Source organism: Chanodichthys erythropterus, chromosome 3 (assembly GCF_024489055.1).
Source record: "Chanodichthys erythropterus isolate Z2021 chromosome 3, ASM2448905v1, whole genome shotgun sequence".
NCBI lineage: Eukaryota > Metazoa > Chordata > Actinopteri > Cypriniformes > Xenocyprididae > Chanodichthys > Chanodichthys erythropterus.
This window is the reverse complement of record NC_090223.1, coordinates 3,670,055-3,692,837: the sequence shown is the minus strand read 5'-3', so window position 1 is coordinate 3,692,837 and position 22,783 is coordinate 3,670,055. Positions and strand designations below refer to the sequence as shown.

General features: G+C 37.6%; 1 protein-coding gene across 1 annotated transcript; it reads left to right on the top strand.

Annotated features, from left to right (window-relative positions):
• Positions 1-17,292: 17,292 nt before the first annotated feature.
• LOC137002513 (GTPase IMAP family member 8-like) lies at positions 17,293-21,094 on the top strand. The gene is made up of 3 exons (XM_067362222.1): positions 17,293-17,608; positions 19,218-19,907; positions 20,295-21,094. Exons 1-3 carry the CDS (start codon positions 17,293-17,295, stop codon positions 21,092-21,094), a joined length of 1,806 nt encoding a protein of 601 aa, XP_067218323.1.
• Positions 21,095-22,783: the final 1,689 nt, after the last annotated feature.

Sequence of the window (22,783 nt, the reverse complement as noted above, 5' to 3'; positions counted from 1 at the left end):
ATGTGGACAAATTCTCTCAAACTGAACCCAACATAAAGACACAATGCTGATCTACAAAGAATCTCTCATTGACCTTGATTTTACAGTTACACAGCCTCTTTTGACCATGTATTGTAAGATGCTTGTCATTTATTTATTTATTTATTTTTGTAACCTTTTTGGCTTTTGCTGTTGGATTACAGTATTTTCACAGTAAGTGGATACTGAATACACGTACATTCAACAGAGCCTACCATGCTGTCATCAAATGCAATACTATTGCTGTTGGGCAATGCAGTATCTAATATATTCTTTAATAGTACTGTAGATTGAGTTACTTTTTTGTGTAATTGCAATTTTTTGTTGCTGCACTTTATTTTGATGGTGCATTTTATGAATGGTCTATAGATAGTCTACTTCACTATAAGTTACTTTACAAGTGGCCACATATCTACTTACTCTCACTCAGGATGGCTATGTGTAGATTGTCTGTTAACAATAAGCATAGCAACAAAACATTACACTGTATGTAACATAGCATACATTTCTTCAACAGTCTGTCAATGGTATTACTTCATCATGTTATCCATTTAGGTTGTAGATATTCATGTATATGTGACAGACATGTAACAAATCCTCAACAAGTTTTCCGTACTCTAAAGTACAACAAAGTAAGATCTTTTAAATGGTAAGCATGTAGCTATTAACCAAAGTATCAACAAGACTTTTCACTAGCATTCAGTTGTCTATCTGGTAACAACACAACCATTTCAAAATGAACTTTATGTATATATCAGGTTACTTACAATTGATATTTTTCTTTCGTAAGGATTTTCAGTAGCTTTCAACTTAACAGTTTGTTTACATTAAAATGCCATTTCAGTAAGCTATCATTTTACTTTGGGGTGAATTCATATATCCATCTGTTACCATGTTAGTTATCAAAATGAAAGTGAAAATCTACAAAATGTATACCGAATATTTCTTTACAAGAATTTTCAGGAGTACTCCACTGACTGTTTGTTGCATATAAGTTACATTTCAGTAGACTATCATTTTACTTTCAGGTACAATTCATTTATCCATCTGTTGCCACTTCTTGTTTATCAAAATGAAGTGAAAATCTAAGAAATACTGTGGAATAGCTCTATAGGTAACATCAAGGACAACATACCGCTTATAGTTGTCATTTGGAAATTGATTTTATAAGCAGACAGTCAATAGATAAATGAGTACAGGCCACCAATAAGTGTTTGGTCTGGATTAAGAAAATGACAACACCACAGTACAAGTATATATATGCCTAATGCCAAATAATGTACCAAAGTCATTAGATTTGTCATGTTAACTGCTTTTAATGAGTTGCTGTGTAAAAAAATAAAATAAAATAAAATAAATAAAGGTGGACATATTAAATTAACAGACCACAGAAAAAATATATATGGGGAAAAAAACGTCTATTTTTCCTAGATTCATAAAAAAAAAACAGCACCTAATGACAAAATGTTCCCCTCAGTTCAACCTTTGTATGAAATAATGATTGAAAATATAATAATGCAAGCATCCTCTTAGCGAGAAACAATACATAGCAAACAAACTTATCATATTTATTCAGACAAAAATGCAATGGTGAACCTTTAATTTTCATCGATAATACTTTTTTTTTAACATCTCCCACAATGTGTTTTCATAAGCATCCTCTCTCCATACGACTCGGCTGGCTTTGCTGGTATGAAGCAGATGCTGTTGAACTGCACCCTGTCTTTTCTGAGTGCATTCTCACGATAAAGGCGAGCTGAGCCACTGCATTCCGAAAGACTGCCCTCTTTTCTGAAAGCTTTGATCATGGTAGCTCCACGTTTCGTAAGCTTCAAAAGCCTTTTGTATCTGGCCGTATGACATCACGAACATTTATTGACAGAAAAATAATTTAAACAATAAAAAGTGGCTACCTCAATATGCATAGAGATACTACCCAACCAGTTTATTTTAAATAATATGAAATATATTTCTTGCACAGTTGTATTATTAGGTTTTAAGGCCAGTGATTTTTAAAATTTAGTTCAAGAAAAATTTAACTTGACTGCTTAAACCACCTTCAGAATAATTTCACAAAGGGATATTTTCTTACTTTTGTTTGGTTTATTTTTCCAGGATCAAGTTAAAAATGCTATCTTGAAAAATGGATGTTTTAGAAAGTACTAGGAAAGTTTTTAGCCATCTGATGATTTTAAAAGAAAAAATGAAATCTAGAGAGCCTTTCACAGAGAATATACTAGCCCTATTATGCCCTATATATTAGGGGTACAGCAGTTCTAAGTCACAAAAATCAGAACCATACCGTTCTGCACACTCGGTTCGGCATTTACTTGCACCACAATGATTCATCTGCACGTGCAGTAGCCATACACATTTAGGATGCCGTAGGCTATACTTCTCTATGACCAATAATTTACATCATTTCTCATCATGTGAAGTGTGCAGTAAGCGTAGCGAGTCTTGGTGAGACCTGAACAGCACAGATTTGCTATCTGCGTTTAAACCATCCTCATTTAAGCCTTGCCAATTTAAACATTCAAGTGCAAGTCGCGAAAGAGTGTGCGTGCTGTGAGAAGATTTGTGCACTCAACCAAATGTTGAGGTCTCCTTCTTCTTTTTTTCTACACTCGAGAAAAGCACGCATGTGTTCAGTTTAAATTCATACAGATCCATGTATCATGTGCCTTAAAGAGACAGTAGCCCACTGCATTCTTGCTCTCTGAATGTGTTTTTAATGTTAATCAAACAGCATAAATAGAAGGAAATAACTCATTGCCCATGACGGAATAGTAACTTAATAATTAATGACAGTTAGTCTTTATTCAATTTATACAGTGAAGAATTATTGCAATATTGTTACAACCCCATTTTACCATCTACTTTATTCAATTCCTTTAGCTTAAAACTGGATACATGAAAAACCAGCGCTTTATTTATTTTTATCTTTGCTTTACTGTGTTTTAATTGTGCTGTTTAATTACTTCTACTATTTTTTTCCTTTATTTTTATTTGACATACCGAACCGTACCGAAACCATGCAGGCCTAAAACCATGATACAAACTCGGAGCATGAGTAATCTAGACCGTTGCACCCCTACTATATATAGTTTTTTTACTTTTTTAATGTTAATGCATGTTTGCATAAATCATGCAGTTGTGTCAAATTATGTCAAAAGTAGTTTGGAATCCTTAGATTATTTTCTCAAAACAGGATTTTATAATGGCCAGCATAGTAATATATCAGCAAAAGCCTAAAGACTTACAAATAATCACACATTTGGAGATTATGTTAGATTTGAAATGCTAACTACAGTACACAGCTCATATAAATTACTATAAATCACATCTATAAATTATACAAAGATTGAATGAGTGAACTCATATTTTATAGTTTACTTACAAATATTGTTTGTCATTTGCTATTTTGTTTGTTTGAAATGGTGGTAGTACTTTATTTTATAGTATAACATATTTTCCTGCAGTACACTTTCTCTCGTAGTATATGTTGTTACATACAGGTAAAGTGATAACACAAGGTACTTACCTGTATATATATACACAGGAAACTAATAAGAAACACTGCTGTACCTTTCCAATGGTACATACTTTGGTAATTACTATGTACATATACACACACACACACACACACACACACACACACACACACGCACATGTATTAACTGGTATATTCACTAGTAAGTTGATGCTGCCAGTACATGGAATTAGGACCTATAAAATAAAGTGCATACTTGTACATAAACATTACATAGGAATTACCGGCTCTTACCAGTGGCCAGGTTTAAACTGCTTAGACTAGTCTTAAAACTAAAGTCATCTATTTTTTCTTCAAGACTGGTACTAACTTTGTAAAGTCAGTTACCATAAAAAGGTAGATTCAGTCTAATCAGAAAAGTAGAGACTAGATTAGCTTCCTAATTAACTGCTAGTTGGTCAAACTAAGATCTTAAGTCATAAGTCTTAACATAGAAGGCTAAGTTTTTATACAGCCGACAGCCACAGGTGCTTAACTTACACGTTAACTAACTGAAGTATATTCACTAGTACGATCATAGTGTAACAAGTACACATGGAAATAGGACCATAAAATAAAGTACACCCTTGTACATAAACATTACATAAGGACAATGACCAGCTCTTTAACCACTTTGTAATAATAAGCTTAAGCATATTAACTAGTAAGGACTGTAAAATAAGATGCACTGTTGTGGAGAGCAATTTAGCATTAACAGTTCATAAAACACCTTTAACATAAATACATACATAGTGCAGCAAAACAATTACTTTATTTCTTGATAATTTTTGTTTTTTAAATGGCATCAAAGTGAGAAAACACTATTTCGTAAGCAACCTCTGTTTTGTACTGTTGTTAACATGCACACACACAGTAAGTAAAGTGTCTGTTATGTGTTCACACTTGTCTGTAAGTACAACATAGTTACCATGTATATATACATAGGAAGTACAGTAATAGGTCTTACTAGTTACCACACACATAAGTGCCTGTTATTACCCACACTTGTCCCACTTAAGTACAACATAGTTACTGTGTATATACCATTAACATTGTAAGTACAGTAATGTGTCTGTTGACCCAGTTTACCATATCAGTTGACACGATAAGTAAGAAAGTGCCTGTTATATACCCAACACTTGTCTATATGTACAAAAGTATGTACATGCATGTTTGTACCAATGGAAAGTACAGCAGTGTTTCTTATTAGTTTTCCATGTATACATACATGTCAGGTAAGTACCTGCTGTGTTACCACTCTTTTACCTGTACGTACAACATATATTACTATATATGTACCAGGAAAATACACGTACTGTAAAATTTTTACTGTATTAGTTTTTCGCACACAAATATATCATGACTAATGTAAATAGATTAAGCATGGGAATCAGCATCCAGTAATATTCTTTTAAAAAAAAATTTTTTTTTTGTGTTTCAAAGATAAAACGGTGTACATTATACAACATGAGGTTGAATAAAGTTTCCGTTTTCATAAACACATTTGTGTCTGTGGAGTGTGGTCTGTTCCTGTAAGTGTGAAGATGTGCAAAAGTATTGCTAGAGTGGTCTAGTTTTTATATGCAGTAATCCACACCTCTACCTAACTGCCTCTCTTCCTGTTGCTATACAATAATGTGGATACGTGATTTACATAAGAATAAGTATTTGCATTGCAAATAATTAAATAAAATAAATAAGTAGCTTATCATTCACTATGATTTAAAAACAGAAAAACAACTACATAAAAAGTCAACTGTGTTTTACCTCTCGTTTTATCTTGTCATATTCATTCTTGCCCTTCTTCTTGTTCTTCTTATGTTTCTTGCTTTTGTTTTTTCTTCGGTTTTCCTTTTCTTTGTTTTCTTTGAGTCTCTTCAGAACTTGAACTTGAAGAAGGAATCATCACAGATAATGATTCTTCTGTGACACGATGACTCCACATCAGTTGATGTGTTCCCACATCACCTAGTTAGGTCATCAGCACCACTTTCTCCCATGTGCCACTGAAGTACTGAGGAATCAGATCTGAATGAGAAGAAATATAACAAATATTGCATCAAAATCAATACAAAGGCAATATACATTTTCATGATACATATAATGAATTTCTGGTGTACCTATCTGAAACAGTGCTCAAAATACATTTTACACATCTAAAATGTATATCTATACAATCTAATATATTCTATGTATATAATAATGTATAGATTATACAATTAATGTGTTGAGCTGTTACTTTGCTGTGCTGAAAGCTCCACAAACTTGCTGCCGAAGCTTCGCTGTTCAAGGCTTCTAACTCATTCACTTTATTTTGTAATACTTCTGCACTTGTTCTGCCACCCATCAGTATTTCTGCACGCTTTATTGTAGCTTCATTGTATTCACTTGGAGCTAAAACAACAACAAAAACACTGTGACCCTTTTCACTGTCCTTTGTAAACAGTGATTACACATTATGTGAGTTTAGTTATATACAGAGTTAGCTTAGCACTATTATACACAAGCAACAGATCATACAAATATATAAAGACATAACAGATTTTCCTATATATTAGAAGGGCACAAATAAACTAAAGAAACCAGTGTGCAAGTTGGAGGTGTAAGAAAACTGCTATATAATTATTTGTCCAAATGACTTACCTTCACATTCATCCTCTACATTTTTCTGCGTTGCGTTTTTTGCGGGTGTTGTAATGTGACATCTAATAATCAAATAAATAAAAATAATTAATTAATGAAAATTATGTTACATGCCCCAGAGAGCATGCATACCCATATAAATCATTTCAGTGGGTGGCAAAATTTTCCAGGTAAATTTACCATAGGCCACGATTGCTAAAAGAACAGATCTGGTAACTTGCTTTTCAATAAGGTTCAAAAATGAAATTAAATACATGACTAGTTAACTAGATTAGTTAACATGAATGTAATAATGAACTGCACTTCTACAACATTTATTAATATTTTTTAATGTTAATTTATTAAAATCAAGAGTTGTATTTGTGCTAACATTAGTTAATGCACTGTGAAGTAACATGAACAAACTATGAACAGCTGTATTTTTATCAAACTAGCACTTTAACAAAGATTAACAAATACAGTATCAGATGTATTGCCAAGTTATAACGTTAGCCCAGTTCCCCAAGGGGTAATCAGTCTTAGTTTGTGTTTTTGGTCATAGATTTGACCAGTTTTTATGTAAGTGACTTAAAAATGACTTGATGACTAAGCAGTTCGTACAGCAGGCCCAGTTTCCTGAATGACAATGTTTAATTTTTCCACTTTGTCATTGTTATACTTCTGTGGTATACTTGTATACAAAAAAGCTTTTAGGCATTAAAAAGAAAATAACAAAAATGTAGATTTACTACTAGTGACTACAATATAGCCTGATACATTTAAATGGATCACACTATAAGTTTTTTTTTATAAAACAAATAAAGCCAATCACTTTTCACTTCTTAAAACTAATACTTTGAACATTGTCAAGTGACATATTTAGTAACTTTAAATAAAAAGCTAAAAATAAAATACCTTTTTTTTCTGGAGCGTTCGATCACACACCGTCTGCGGGAGTTCAAAAATTGCTTTCTGCCGTTAAAGAAGATCCACTGGGCGGCAAAACTTTTAAGCACCATAGTCTTCCTCAAGAGGGCGTTTGGCTGCTCCGAAAATCGTATATTCTATTCGAGTCTGTCTTATAACACTAAAACGTATAATAATTTTTTTTATTTTTTAAAAAGTACAACATATCATTACAATATATCTGAAATACAAATGAAAATCTGCCCCGGTAAGCTTTAAAAATGATTAAATAAACTTGGTTTGAGTAATCGGAAAACACTGTGTGACGACAGCGCTGAGATATGTATCAGGTACCTTATGACAACGCCGCTGGTGCAATCGGGACAGAAAAAACTACTAAATAATAAAACAAATAAACTTAGTTACAACTTAATAGTAATTAAACGTTATAAAAACAAATAGCATAGAGTATATTATTTTATTTAAAATAATATTTATTCCCAAAACAACTGGGCCGTCAAGTCCCGCCCATTTCCGGATTTGTCTGTTCGCGCCTGATTGGAAACTGAAATCGCGCAGTTAGAGCTCAACATTAAAAAAACATTTGAATTTGCAGGTTATGAAGTTCGAGTAGGAAGGAAGATATCAAACAGAAGGTAAAAGAAAGTAAAAAGAATAGTTGGACATTAAGGCTAATCCACCGTGTAGATGAGCACTTTATTAAGAGGACTCATTGAGAAAGTTTATGTTAGTGAAACAGAAAAAGTCACGTCTGAAATTAATAAAGTGGATGCAAAGAAAAAGATTACTCCATGGTAAAATGAAATGCAGGCGATGCAAGAAAGCATGAAAATGGTGACCTCTTCTTGTAAAGATGGATACATCTGGTAAGTATCTGATTTATTCATTTATATGGATATTTAAATATAAGGCATGTTAAACAAGTTGAGAAAATAGCATCAATAGAAGTACCATTTAGATGATTATAACTGGGAAAAAATAAATAAAAAATAAAGGAAAACAGGTTTCCGTTCACATAAACATTAATGGATACTTATATACTATTAGACTTTAACAAATCTTTTTGCTTTGCTACTTTTACAAAGTTTCACCATCTTATAGTAACACAGTACCTATCAGAAATCATTCAGATTTGGGTTCCATTTCAAATTGTGAAGGAAATAATCTTCCAAAAAATAATTTATATATATATATATATATATATATATATATATATATATATATATATATATATATATATATATATATATATGATATGATATAAAAAGATTGACATCTTTATCATTGTGTTAAAAATAAAGATTTTTTTTATTTTTTTTATTTTTTTTTAGAGAAAGATTAAAATATTTTTCCTACGTACAAATTAACAAATTAAGAGACATCATTTCAGAATTTAACAAGATAATTCCAGACAGTGTGGGATGATGATTATATTAAAGAGTTAAAGTTTGAAGACCAATGAATGGGAATTCAATCAAAATTTAACAATCTTCAAACAAAATTTAATAATCTTTAACAGAGTAAATTAAATAATTCTGAAAGTTATATCTTTAATTTTGTTGTTGTTGTTCGTGTGCAATGAATCCATAACATGCAGTGTAACCAATTCACTAACAAATGAGTCTTGTGTCTGTAGCTCATATGACAATATGTCAAGGTAGTTATCAAGCCCCACTGTAGTAGTCTTTAGAATTTGCAAGTTGCCATATACATCTGTATGGATATAAATCGGGGCTTCTCAAACGCAAGTCAAAATAAATAAAATTATATTTTTTTGATATATATATATATATATATATATATATATATATATATATATATATATATATATATATCCCCACTAAACCAGATCAGTCTAGGTTGATGGTTTTTGTTTGTTTGTTTGTTTTTAAGGCAGTGCCAACAGGAATGTATTTTATATGATGAATATTTCTCATTTGCAGGCAGTGCAAGAAGTCATGTGGACGAAACAGAAAAAGCATTAGGACTAAGTCCATTTTTTCCCATTCCCATGCAAGCCTTTTTTAGTTGGATGAAGTATATACACAGGTAAGTTTTTATTTTTTGTGTTCTCTGAGTGCCTTTTCATCCATAAGTCTGCACATTTATTTTTTGCTTCTCTCCTTTTAAAACAATATTGTATGGCATTGTGTTTAGATTTTCACAGGGTCTCCATATGCGACAGGTGGATATGATGCTAGATGACATCTCAAATAGTAGTGCGACTCTGTCCAAGATGTCCATGAAATTGTGAAGTGTATGTGTGAGAAGTATGCGGAGGCTGATGAAAAAAAGAGGACAAAAAGTTGGTGGGCTCAATGTATGTGTTCACATTGACGAAAGCAAGTTTCGCCACAGACGAAAAGTAAGCCTTGACCTCAGAAAACATATCTAATATATCTTTACATGTGGATGTGTAGACAAGACACAATATTGTTACATTATTAATAAAATAAAAAATTAAAAGAAATTGAGATACTATAAATCTTGTAAAACTACTTTAAATTTGGATTAGAAGTAGGCCTATCAGTTGGCATGAAAATATTTATTGTAAGGCTAGTGATTTTTACTTTTAGAAAACAGGAGTGTCTGACATAAATTTCTGTTTTTTCAGTATGCCAGAGGCCGTTTTGGAGGTGCATGGAGAAGGAAAAGCTGGGTATTCGGAATGGTTGAGATTTTGCCTTCCCGAAAACCAGTATTGCGGTTGGTGGACAAAAGGGACAAGACAACCCTTTTACCAATCATAGAGAAACATGTAAAAAGAGGCAGCATCATTCATAGTGATGAGTGGCGTGCATACTCAGCGCTTTCAGAGAGAGGATACCAACACCACACAGTGAACCATAGCATTAATTTTGTTAATCCATTGACTGGGGTGCATACACAAAACATTGAAAGGGCATGGGCAAACTTCAAAAGGGAAGTGTGGAGGTTGCGTGCAAACCGGTCAGAGAAGGCTCTCAAAAAACATCTGATATACATAGAATGGACATATTGGTTAGGCAGGAGACACAGACAGGGGATTCTCGGAAGGCTTTTGCATGATATCAGTCAGTTCTATCACTGACTTTATTTTATTATTATTATTATTTTATTTTTTGTTTTAATTCATGTTTATAACCCTATAAAAAAGTGTTGTTGGTAATATCAAATTTTCATGTTTTTTTCTTGGAACTTTCTCACAGATGCGCACACATATATCAAAGTAAAAGAGAATTTCATTTTGTGTTGTCCACAGCCTCCTTTTTTTTATTTAATTATTTTTTTTTACAGCAGTTTATTAAAAGCAGTTGGCTGGACAAACTAATGACTCTGGTATTTATTTCCCATTAGGCAGATATGTACTTGTACTGTGGTGCTGTCATTTTCTTAATCTTAGACCAAATACTTATTGGTGTCTGTACTTACTATCTATTGACTGTCTGCTGAAAATCCACTGACAACTAGTAGCCATGTTGTCTTTGATGTTGGCCTATAGAGTCATTCAACAGCATTTCTTAGATTTTCACTTCATTTTGATGGGCCAAATGTGGCAACAGATGGATAAATGAATTTACCTGAAAGTAAAACGATAGTCTACTGAAATGTAACTTACATGCAACAAACAGTCAGTGGAGCACTCCTGAAAATTCTTGTAAGAGTCATTCGACAGCATTTCCTAGATTTTCACTTCATTTTGATGGGCCTAATATGGCAACAGATGGATATATGAATTCACCTCAAAGTAAAATGACAGTCTACTGAAATGTAATTTAAATGCAACAAACTGTTAGTTGAGCGCTTCTGAAAATCCTTGCGAAAGCAAAATATCAATTGTAAGTAACCTGATATATACATAAAGTTCATTTGAAATGTTTGTGTTGCTACTGATAGACAACTGAATGTTTAGTGAAAGTCTGTTGATACTTTGGTTAATAGCTACATGCTGACTACTTAAAAGATCTTACTTTGTTGTACTTTAGAGCAGTGGTTCCCAACCACATTCCTGGAGTACCCCCAACACTGCACATTTTCCATGTCTCCTTTGTCTGACACACCCATTTCTGGTCTTGGAGTCTCTGCTAATGAATTGATGACTTGATTCAGGTGTGCTTGATCAAGGAGACATGCAAAATGTGCAGTGTTGGGGGTACTCCAGGAATGTGGTTGGGAACCACTGCTTTAGAGTACTGAAAACTTGTTGAGGATTTGTTGCATGTCTGTTAATATGCTGTTGAACATCTACAACCTAAATGGATAACACGTTGGTAACACTTTACTGACAGACTGTTTAATAGCTGTATACATGTTACATACAGTGTAATGCTTGTTACAAAACACATAATAGACAATCTACAGATACTATCCTGATGAGAGTAAGTAGATATGCACTTGTAAAGTAACTTATAGTAAGCAGACTATCTATAAAGGGACCATCAAAATAAAGTGTTACCCAATTTTTTTTTAGTTTGTTACAATATACTCTTTTTCTTTAACTGCATTCATTGGATGCTATTTTATATATATATATATATATATATATATATATATTTTTTTTTTTTTTTTTTTTTTTTTTTTGATGCAGTGTGTAATGAATGATCTGTAGTCTTTATATTTTGAATGGCTGTCAAACTTTGTTTGATTTTGAGCACAGATAAAACTGTTTTGAGTCAATTGTTTGATTTTGCCAAAAGATTCAGTGGTTCTCAGAATGTTGTTTGCAGATTTAGTTTTTATGTTTAAGGTTTTGAGAAAGTGAGTGATGTTTTCGAGAAATTTGACTGTTGTTAGAGCAGTAGGACTATGCATCTAATATCACGGTCTTGTGTCCGTTTTAAAGCATCCTCTGTGACTGTCCGGCACACAGACAGAGGCAAGCTGGTAAGTGATAAACAAGCTCTTTATTAGAAGAAAAGGGCCGTGGGCTGGAACAGAGCCTGGAGCGGGCTTTTGGAGGACTAGAGCGGGCCCGTGGAGGACTATAGCGGGCTCGTGGAGGACTGGAGTGGGCTCGTGGAGGGCTGGAGCGGACTCATGGAGGGCTGGAGCGGACTCATGGAGAACTGAATCTGGAGCTGACTTGTGGGCTGAGCGGGCTCATGGAGAGCTGGAGCAGGCTCGTGGAGGACTGAGTCTGGAGCTGACTCATGGGCTGTAACGGGCTCTCAGGAGGGAGCAGGCTCATGGGCTGGGACTGGAGCCCCCTCTGGGCTCACGGCGGAGACTGGGAAGGAGACAGGAGCAGGTTCGGTAACTAGAGCGGAGACTGGGAAGGAGTCTGGAGCGGATTCTGGCTTCCAGGTCATCCCCTCATATTCTACGAGTATGTCACAAGCAGTGATGCCGGTAACGCGTTACTCTAATCTGACCACTTTTTTCAGTAACGAGTAATCTAACGCATTACTATTTCCAAACCAGTAATCAGATTAAAGTTACTTAACCAAGTCACTGTGCGTTACTATTTTTGTCATTTTCCTTAATAAAAATATATATTTATTTCTTCTTGCATCTCGGGGAGTGAAGTCACGTATGCAACAAGTCACGTTTTCAGCATGCATGAAGTTCACGTCACGTGTACGTACCACGCAGCGGCACAAATGTAAACAATGGAGGGAGGCGAGAGATGTCCGTTTTCTAGATGCATTCTAGACTCTGTGCTGGCGGCGACAAAGTGTTATCTAGCTACAAAAACACTACGTCGAATTTGAAAAAAAACATTTGGAGTCGCAGCACTGCGCAGTCAAACTTATAGAGCAAGTCACACCAGGTGATGAGAAGCAGAGAGCAGGAGGTCCCCGACCACCCAAACAACAAAAGCTGGACTTCGGTGCAAAACCAGTAAGTGGGGGAGAGTTGAAGAAGTTAGTCGGGCAGTTTGTTGTGGAGGAAATGCTGCCATTAAATACGGTTGATTCGCCCTCGTTTCATGCCATAATAAACAAGATCCCTACCACTGTCAATGCCGCGCTGCCTCACAGAACAGCCTTTTCTTCTTTCATAGTCTTTTTCTTTATTTTATTTTTTTATTAAAACAAGTATTTATGTTAAGTGAAGTCAAGAAAGACTATTTTATTTTTTATTAAAACAAGTATTTATGTTAAGTGAAGTCAAGAAAGACTATTTTATTTTTTATTAAAACAAGTATTTATGTTAAGTCAAGAAAGACTGCCTTTATTTTTTGTAAAAACATGTATTTTTTCAGGAAATAGTTTTTAAGTTCAACTTTAATTGTCAGGAGATAGATTGTTGATGTTACTGTTAAAAATACACTTCCAATAAAGTGAGTGTTGGCAAAACCGGTTGTCATTTTTATGTTGTCGGCAGCTGCTGAATGTAACTAATAAAAGTAACTTGTAAAGTAACTTAGTTACTTTTAAAATCAAGTAATCTGTAAAGTAACTAAGTTACTTTTTAAATCAAGTAATCTGTAAAGTAACTAAGTTACTTTTTCAAAGTAACTGTGGCAACACTGGTCACAAGTGTGCACAAGTGTGGGAGCCATTACTGCTGAGGGCTCAGTTTTGGTGATGTCCAACCTGAATGAGGGCTCAGTTGTGGCAGTGGCCATCTTCTCTGAGGGCTCAAGCGTGGTGGTGGCCATCTTAAAAAGGGACTCTGGGCTGGCAGCCAACTTGGGAAGGGCCTTGGGACTAGCAGCTATCTTGGGAAGGGATACTGGAGTGGCGGCCATTTCACTATGGGACGCTGAAGTGGCGGCCATCTTGCAAAGGGCCTTGGGACTGGCAGCCATCTTGGGAAGTGACTGTAAGAAGACTGGAGGTTCATGCGTGGGGACCCTGGTGACTGGAGTAGATGAGGGTGACTGTGGTTGAGTGGCGGTAGTGTCCTCGTCAACCTCACAGACGGTGAGGGAAGAATCACTCAATCACAGCACAGAGAGATCAAGGAACTCCGTAACGTACTCCTCAATTGGGCAGTCATCCTGGGACAGGGTGAGCAGGTGATCAGCAAGCACAGTATGAAATGAAGCAGATGAGACTGATGCTTAATCCCTACCAGAATCCATGGTGCTCTGCATGTGGTCTGGACTTCTATCAGGCACATAGACGGAGGCAGGCAGGTAAGTGATTAACAAGCTCTTTATTATAAACAGAGGCACGGAAACTGGCAGACAGGTGAAGCAGGTGAGTAGATATGCAAGCACATGGAAACAGTCACTTAGCTGGGGAGTAATCAATGGATTGTCTTTACAGGATCAGCTGGAGAACAGGACACAGGAGAAGGAGAGGCAACAGCAGGATAACACAGGTAAATAGCAGGCAAGGAGTCCAGGTATGCATGACGTTGTGCTACACATAGATGAGACCACACCCTGTGTTGGAGTGAACGTGGGGCTCAAGTAGTGTGCTGAAGAAAGATAAGGGTGATGGCTTTCAAGTGCAGGTGATTGGAGAGTGAGTACAGGTGAGGAACCAGAGGAATGTTGTGAAGTGGAGTCCAGGGAAGGCGAAACAGACGGTGACTGTGACAGTGATGGCTGAGAGACAGCACTGTGAATGGACTGGTGGTGCAGTACGGATGTGTGCGTTGTTGTTTTATTTGCCAAGTTCAGGGATCCATAAAAAAGGCTGGTAAAAACTGTGCAAAATGTGGCTTTCGTCAGGGCTGTGCATAATATTTCAAGGCCTTATGTATGTTATGAAAAAACATTGATACGGTAAAAACTGATAAAAAAATTGATTTTGTTAGGGCAGTATATTTATATTGTGCCATATAAAAATTAATAGAACTGTAAAATGTAACTATAAAATGTAAAGAACTATAATTTTGTATTTCACAAGATCAAAAGCCTCTGGCTCTGTAGTTTTGTCACTCTGATTCAAATACTTTGAATGTTGCGATGCTATCAAACTTATTATAGCAACCTGAATCGTAACAAAGCACTGTTCGCCAGAGGAGAACTGGCCCCCGACTAAGCCTGGTTTCTCCCAAGGGTTTTTTTTTTTTCTCTCCATTTAAACACCTATTTGCCACCTGTTTGCCACCTGATGTCACCTGATGGAGTTTGGGTTCCTTGCCGCTGTCGCCTTTGGCTTGCTTAGTTGGGGACTCTTGACATTTGACTTGACAAGCATGAAATATAAATAAACAGCAAGCCAAACTCTGTTCAAGAGCCAGGATATGAGTGCCTTGCTCCTTTAATATTCCAATTTGTGGTTTACACAGGCAAACTCAACGGCCATTGAACCGAGTAAAACTGTAAATTAAATAAAAGAAATAAGGAAAAATTATTACAATCAAAATGAAATTATGCTTATTAACAGTGCAATGAGTGAAATGTATATAGATACATCGCTAACTCAGGTTAGAAGCATTATCAATACACCACGTTAGCACCAATCGCCAAAAACATAAACATCTTTGATTATATCACGTTAAACTCTTGCAACATTAAACAGATGGATGATTCAAATAAACTTACTGTCATGATGACGTCTGTTCCTGTCAGTTCCCCGGACTTCATTTCCCACAATCCTCCCTGCCAGTCACATGTTCACTCTACACTAATCACCACACCCAGCTGCCATGCATTACCTGGACTATAAAAGACTCACACACACACCACCTGATTGCGAAGTCTTGATTCACCCTGTGACAATTGAGTGTTTGTATCCTGCCTGCCTGCCTGTTTGTTACTGATTCTGCCTGTTTCCTGTTTTACGACCCATTGCTGCCTGTCTCGATCCTTTGCCTGTATCCTGACCACGATTCTGCCTAGCCCTTGCTGTTCCTGTTTGCCCCTGACTAGACCCTGCCTGTACGACCACGCTTACTTTAATAAAGCTGCAAATGGATCTCTGTCTGAGTCCCGCTTCATTACAGAAGACTTCGCCGCAACAACGATCCAGCAGCTTTCCTGGTGAACCCTGGTCTGGTAGGAACATTGCACTATTATTATTAGGGCTCAAGCAGGGCTCACGGTCACTGGAGGATTACATTGAGGAATATTTGGACATTGCTTATTGTTCTGATCTGCCTGACTGTGCACTGATTGACTTTTTCTGTGATGGCGTTAACCAACCCCTTCAGAATAAACTTAGACAAGAGGGGCCGCGTTCATCACTTACTTGCTTTTTGGATTATGCTTTATTGACTGTTGGCTCTCCGTTTACTGTGGGTGTCACGGAGAAATGCGACACCTCGCTGCATCATGTAATGGCCGCCGCGCCAAAGGACATTCACAAGATGGCGGCTGCCATCATAACAACACAGAGTCAAGTCAGCGCTGATCTTCCTGAGCAAAATCAAGTCACACGTCTCCGCTGATCGCCCAGAGCAACGCCACGCCTCCGCTGATCACCCAGAGTCACGTCACTGGTCCTGTCCGAGAGTGGAGAGGATTGCGTTCCAGTGTGGCTGATCCACCGCTGTCTTCAGCACGAGCGGCTGACATTCCTAAACCTCCACCGTCCGCTTAGCTCTCAAGCCAGCCGGCGGCTCTGCTCTCAAGCCAGCCGGCCGCTTTGCATGCATGCCAGCCGGCCGCTTTGCACTCAAGCCAGCGGGTCGCAACGCACTCAGATTCGCCGGTCGCAACGCACTCAAGTTCGTCCATTACATCGTACTCAAGCTCTCTGGATGCGTTGGACAAGATGGCTGTTTCGCTAGTGCTCACGGGCAAGATGGCCACCCCTTCAGTGTCAGTGAACAAAGGGGTCGTTCCAGCCGTTGAGTCCGCTCCAGAGCCCACTCCAGCTAGTGAGTCCGTTCCTGAATCCGCTCCAGTCAGTGAATCCGCTCCAGTCAGTGAGTCCACTCCAGTCCAGCATGCTCTCCCTGTCAGTCCTGTGATGGCCAAGAGGGCTGTCTTCACTTTTTATGTTTTGGCGGCCTTACGTGCCTGGAGGATGCACTCAGGCGCTTTTGACTCTGGACCACTCTACCAGCCCGAGCCCGCTGCCGTCCCAGAGCAGTCCCAGCCCGCTGCCGTCCCAGAGCAGTCCCAGCCCGCTGCCGTCACCGGGCTGCCCGATCTCCCTGATACAGCCACGGAGGTCGTCACTGAGCTGCCCGCTCTCCCTGATACGGCCATAGAGCACCCTTGGTAGACCCTGCCGCCGCCGCCCAGACTGTCTGCCCTGCTGGCACCACCTGAGCTCCTTGCCCACGACCCCGCCACGGCCTCCATTAAATTCCCCAACCCTGCCTGGCCACTGCCGTCATCGGCCTTTGAACTGTCATGGCCGCCCATGGACTGTAACCCACTAGGACCGTTTATGGACTCTGACCCACCGTGGTCATCTATGGACTCTGTTTTGCTGCGGCTGCCCAAGCCACCTGACCTGCCGTGGCTGCCCGAGGCTCCCGACCCGCAGTGGCTGCCCGAGGCTCCCGACCCGCAGTGGCTGCCCGAGGCTCCCGACCCGCAGTGGCTGCCCGAGGCTCCCGACCCACAGTGGCTGCCCGAGGCTCCCGACCCGTCATGGCTGCCCGAGGCTCCTGACCCACCATGGCTGCCCGAGTTCCTGGACCTGCATTGGGGACCCCGTTCCTGTCTGCATGCAGGTCTCCAATGCACCCACCCTCCCTCCCTCCCTAGCTGTTCATTTTACGCTGCGAGGACGCGCCTTCCGGGAGGGGGGCGTTATGTCATGATCACCGTCTGTTCCTGTCAGTTCCCGGACTTCATTTCCCACAATCCTCCCTGCCAGTCACATGTTCACTCTACACTAATCACTACACCCAGCTGCCATGCATTACCTGGACTATAAAAGACTCACACACACCACCTGATTGCAAAGTCTTGATTCACCCTGTGACAATTCTAAGCGTTTGTATCCTGTCTGCCTGTTTGTTACAGATTCTGCCTGTTTCCTGTTTTATGACCCATTTCTGCCTGTCTCGATCCTTTGCCTGTATCCTGACCACGATTCCCTTGCTGTTCCTGTTTGCCCCTGACTAGACCCTGCCTGTACGACCACGCTTACTTTAATAAAGCTGCAAATGGATCTCTGTCTGAGTCCCGCTTCGTTACACTTACAGCCATCGCTTTTGACAGGGTTTAGAAGGATGATCGAATCAGATGCAACAAAAACATATGTTAAGCGTTTGCTGCGCCATAAGCTCATAAGCTCGTGTTACCCAATGTGCGGTGCTCGTGGAAACACGTCAAAATAAAAGTCCTCACATAGGAACTTACATAATAGTGGCAGATAAAACAAAACTTATAAAGAATATTAAACAATCATGAAAATATAATGTTTATAAATGCAAATGTCCATCACAAATTATGCACGGCCTCGAGCAGAGGCAGAACTTGGGCTCATCTGATTTTTCTTTTCCATCCGATCCTAAGAAAAGTGTCCTAATTTTTTGGAATAATTTGTGATTCAAAAAAATTTGCGGGCAAAAAGCTCTTACAGTAATAAGAGGATTAGTAGTGGTAGGAGCATCAAGAGCAGCAGAAACAGTAGTACCAGCAGTAGCAACAATTGCTTTGGTAAAAGGAAAATAAGTGGAAAATCATGCTCGGGCTCGGCTCAAGGCAACCGTGCCTAGTGTGAGTACACCCTTATATAATTACCTGTCTTTCACTGAACTCATGATTGCAGAGTTTTGTAAGCCATACTGTGCTGATCACTGGCAGCCTAAAGAAAAAAGCTATAATCCCCATCCCTTCCTAACACATAGTCTAGTAGATTACTAGAATGTGTATGTGTGAGTTCTGTTTGGCAACAGCTTATCTCATACACTAGGTTTTACCTGTTTATTTAAGGTAATTTAAATTTTCTCTGGAATGATGAAGGTCTAGCAGAAGACACATTACATCACCTCTGTATAAGGGACAAATACACTTACTGTATGTTAGTACACTAGTGTTTCCCTGCTGTTCCTGGAAGGAATTAAATATTTGTGTCTCTATTTATTTGAAAGATTTGTTATCAAATTTAATATTATTTTTATTAATAATACTTGTATGAAAACATAGACTAGAGCGTTGTAATTCAGTATAAAATGACTGTGATTTTCGTCAAAATGATTAAAGTTAATTATATAATTTAGATGAAAGCAAACTTACTCATTTAAAAGCATAAATAGAGGCTGTTGTCTGCTCGTGCTTAATAAAATGTCATCTTTGAAACACAGCTTATTAAAGTGACGTTCTCTTTCACAGAGCCTGATGAACAACATGATTTAAACGATCTGAGGATTGTGCTGCTGGGAGTCTCTGGTGCTGGAAAGAGTCCAATAGCAAATGCAATACTGGGTCAAGAGGCTTTTAAGGAGAGCAGAACGATAGAAAGTGAGAGACAGAGAGGAAGAGTAGAAGACAGAAACATCTCCATCATCGACACTCCAGGATTCTTCAGCACTCACCTGACTGATGAAGAGCAGAAGAAGCAGATGATAAAGAGTCTGGATCTCTCTGATCCTGGTCCTTACGTCTTCCTGCTCATCATCAACCTGGAGAATTTCATAGAGGAGCAGAGGAACGTTGTGGAGCAAATTCAGGAGAACTTTGGAGCTCAAGCTATGAGGTTCACTATGGTGCTGTTTATTAGACGAGAAAAAATATCCAAAAGAAAATGGATTCAAATCACTGAGAGTGAAAAATATAAAGAGCTGCTGAACTACTTTGAGGGAAGATATCATGTGATAAACAGCAAAAATGAATGTGATCCCTACCAGATCACGATGCTCTTAAAGCGTATTGATGAAATGATGAAGAACAATGGAGGACAAAACTACAGAAATAGACTTAAACTGAATCTGAGAAAGAAGGATGCTGCAGACCAAGAAGATCCGGAAGAGATTAAAGGACTGATAAGGGAGATTGCTGAAGAGAGATTGCGCTTTAAATTGGGTAAATATTTAGCCATTTGTGGTTTCATTTCTTTTAATTCTGAGAGATTTTCATGTAAAAAAGGTAAATTATATGTATGTGATAATCTATGTCTTGGTTGCATGAAGTGGAGGCAAACAAAAAATGTGATATGGGGGCAAAGAATCTTTTAGAACTTCTAGAAATCACACTTTTAATATTAGCTGACCTTGTACAGTATATCCAGGTTTTTCAAAGCAACAGGAACCCAGGTTATTTGATGGGGGAAAAAATTAAAATAATGTTAGTTAACTTATTTTATGCTTGTTCTGTCTTATTTTAAGTCATCTTGAGGCCCTCTATTGAACAAAGACAACGTGCTGAATTATTATCACAAGTGTAAATAACATTTTAAACTCCTCTCTTTAGCAGATCAGAGGATTCTGCTGTTGGGTAGAACTGGATCAGGAAAGAGTTCAACAGGAAACACCATCATCGGCAACTTTGAGTTTAAACATGGTGTTTCCTCTAAGTCTGTTACTAGAAGCTGTCAAAGACGTGTGACAACAGTGGAGGATAAAATCATCTCAGTGATCGACACTCCAGGACTATATGACACATCAATGAGTGAAGAAGAGCTGAAGAAAGAGATCAAGAAGTGCATCTACATGTCTGCTCCTGGCCCTCATGTGTTTCTGCTGGTCATCAGAGTGGGTGTGAGATTCACAGAAGAAGAGAAGAAAACAGTGAAATGGATTCAGGAAAACTTTGGAAAAGAAGCTTCTCATCACACCATCATTCTGTTCACTCACGCTGATCATCTGAAGGGTATTTCATTAGATGAATACATCAGTGAAAGTAATGATCTCAGGGCTCTTATTGATGAGTGCGGTGGCAGATTTCACTCATTCAACAATGAAGACAAGAATAATCGCTCTCAGGTCACAGAACTGCTGCAGAAGATTGATGAAATGGTGAAGAACAATGGAGGACAGCACTACACTAATGAGATATATAAAAAAGCCCAGAGGAAGATTGAACAAGAGGCTTTCAAACAAAAACTGTGGGACTATGGGGTAATAGGAGGAGGAGGAGGAGGAGGAGTGGTAGGAGCTGCAGGAGTAGCAGGAGTAGTAGGAGTAGGAGCATCAAGAGTAGCAGTAGCAGTAGTAACAGCAGTAGCAGCAGTAGCAGCAGTAGCAACAATAGTAATGTCAAAAAGAAAATAAGGGCCAGTTAATCTGATTGAACAACAAAGGCCAGATCTTCCTACACTAATTTCTACTTCAGTTCTCTAAAATATTTCATGAGAATCAGATTTGAGATTTTTTTAAGATTGCCATGTTCAGTATATACTGTATATTGATTGTTTAATCTGTTGTTTTGTGATTGTAAAAACCTGCAAACATATCTCTAAAAGTCAGTAAGATAACAGTAACACTGCGTATAAATATTTGGTGTTTTCATATTTCAAAATACCTTAATTGAATTATGGTAATATGCGTTATAAATTAATTCATTACTGACTGTTTACCTGTCTTTTTGTAAATTCAGATTTAAATCAAACTTCCTTGTGCTGTAAGCAACAAAGAATGAGCAAATGTTTAAGTGAGATTATTTTAATGGTATTTGATCAATGTTTATATGTAAATAAAAGCCTAAATTAAAATCGGTTCATCATGTAAAGTGAATGTATCTTTTCAGAAGACATGGATTAAACCACTTGAAGTTTAACAAATAATCATTTTATTGGCAAAATGGATGAAAAAAAAACATCTGCATATTAAAATACCTACATGGCAGTACACTATAATATAGTTACAGTTATATTCAGCTCTGGAATGGTGTTCTCGTATGGAGTTCCAAAGCTTTCAAAATTAAAAAAATAAATAAATAAATAAATAAATATATATATATGAAGAAATGTAAAATAAATAAATAAATAAATATACATATAAATAAATAAATATACAGAAATATATATATATATATATATATATATATATATATATATATATATATATATATATATATATATATTAAAAAAACATTTACTTTGTAATTTATTTATTTCTACTTTTATTTATTTCCACTTTTATTTATTTCTACATTCGTTTATTTTCACATTTAGGCCCTGTCCCAAATGTGTGTCCCTGTGTCCCTTCAGTTCTGGTCTTGAATAAAAACCCTCAGAGTTGAAGTTCCAGGTCTCAGAAGTATTTAACTTTATTGTCAAACAATAAATTGAGATGCCTGCTCCACATCTGAATCTCTCTAGCTGGGGCACAGTTTTCTTATCTCTTAAAACACACCAAAGAAGAACATATTCTCACTTACAGGGGCTCTCCTTCATTTCTTTCCCATGTACTCCCCAACATTTCCACCCCAGTCAATTCACCAACTTCAGGTGTTTCTTATGTAAGAGACAATTTTGGCCGACTGCCAACTACTGTACATCTTTTGACTTAATCTCTCATGGCCTTCTGCCAATTGATGGTCAACCCTTTTCCCATTGGCCAAATGAAACATTGTATCAAAACAGTCCATACTCCCCGGAGGCAAGAGGCCTTCACGTGACACCCTTTAATGATGGTCTTGTTCATTTCGCAGCCACCTGTTGTCTTGTGGAAAATTACCAACAAAATATGCTCTGTGGCCAAGTAAACTTGTTTGACCCTTACAGTTACAAAGGCCAAGAGGCCTCACAACACTTCTAGCTTTTATAATAAGCAAACTAATTCTACAATTGTTTTCTGAAGGATGGATAAAATACTCCATCACTCCCCTCACTGAGACAGAAGTATCTCACTGAACTCTGCCTGGAAATGACAAAGTCTGCATCTGCCTGCTGAAAAAAGTAGATAAACAGTGAAAACAAACATCCAAATATATTCATTTTACCTCTTGTCTCCTGGCAG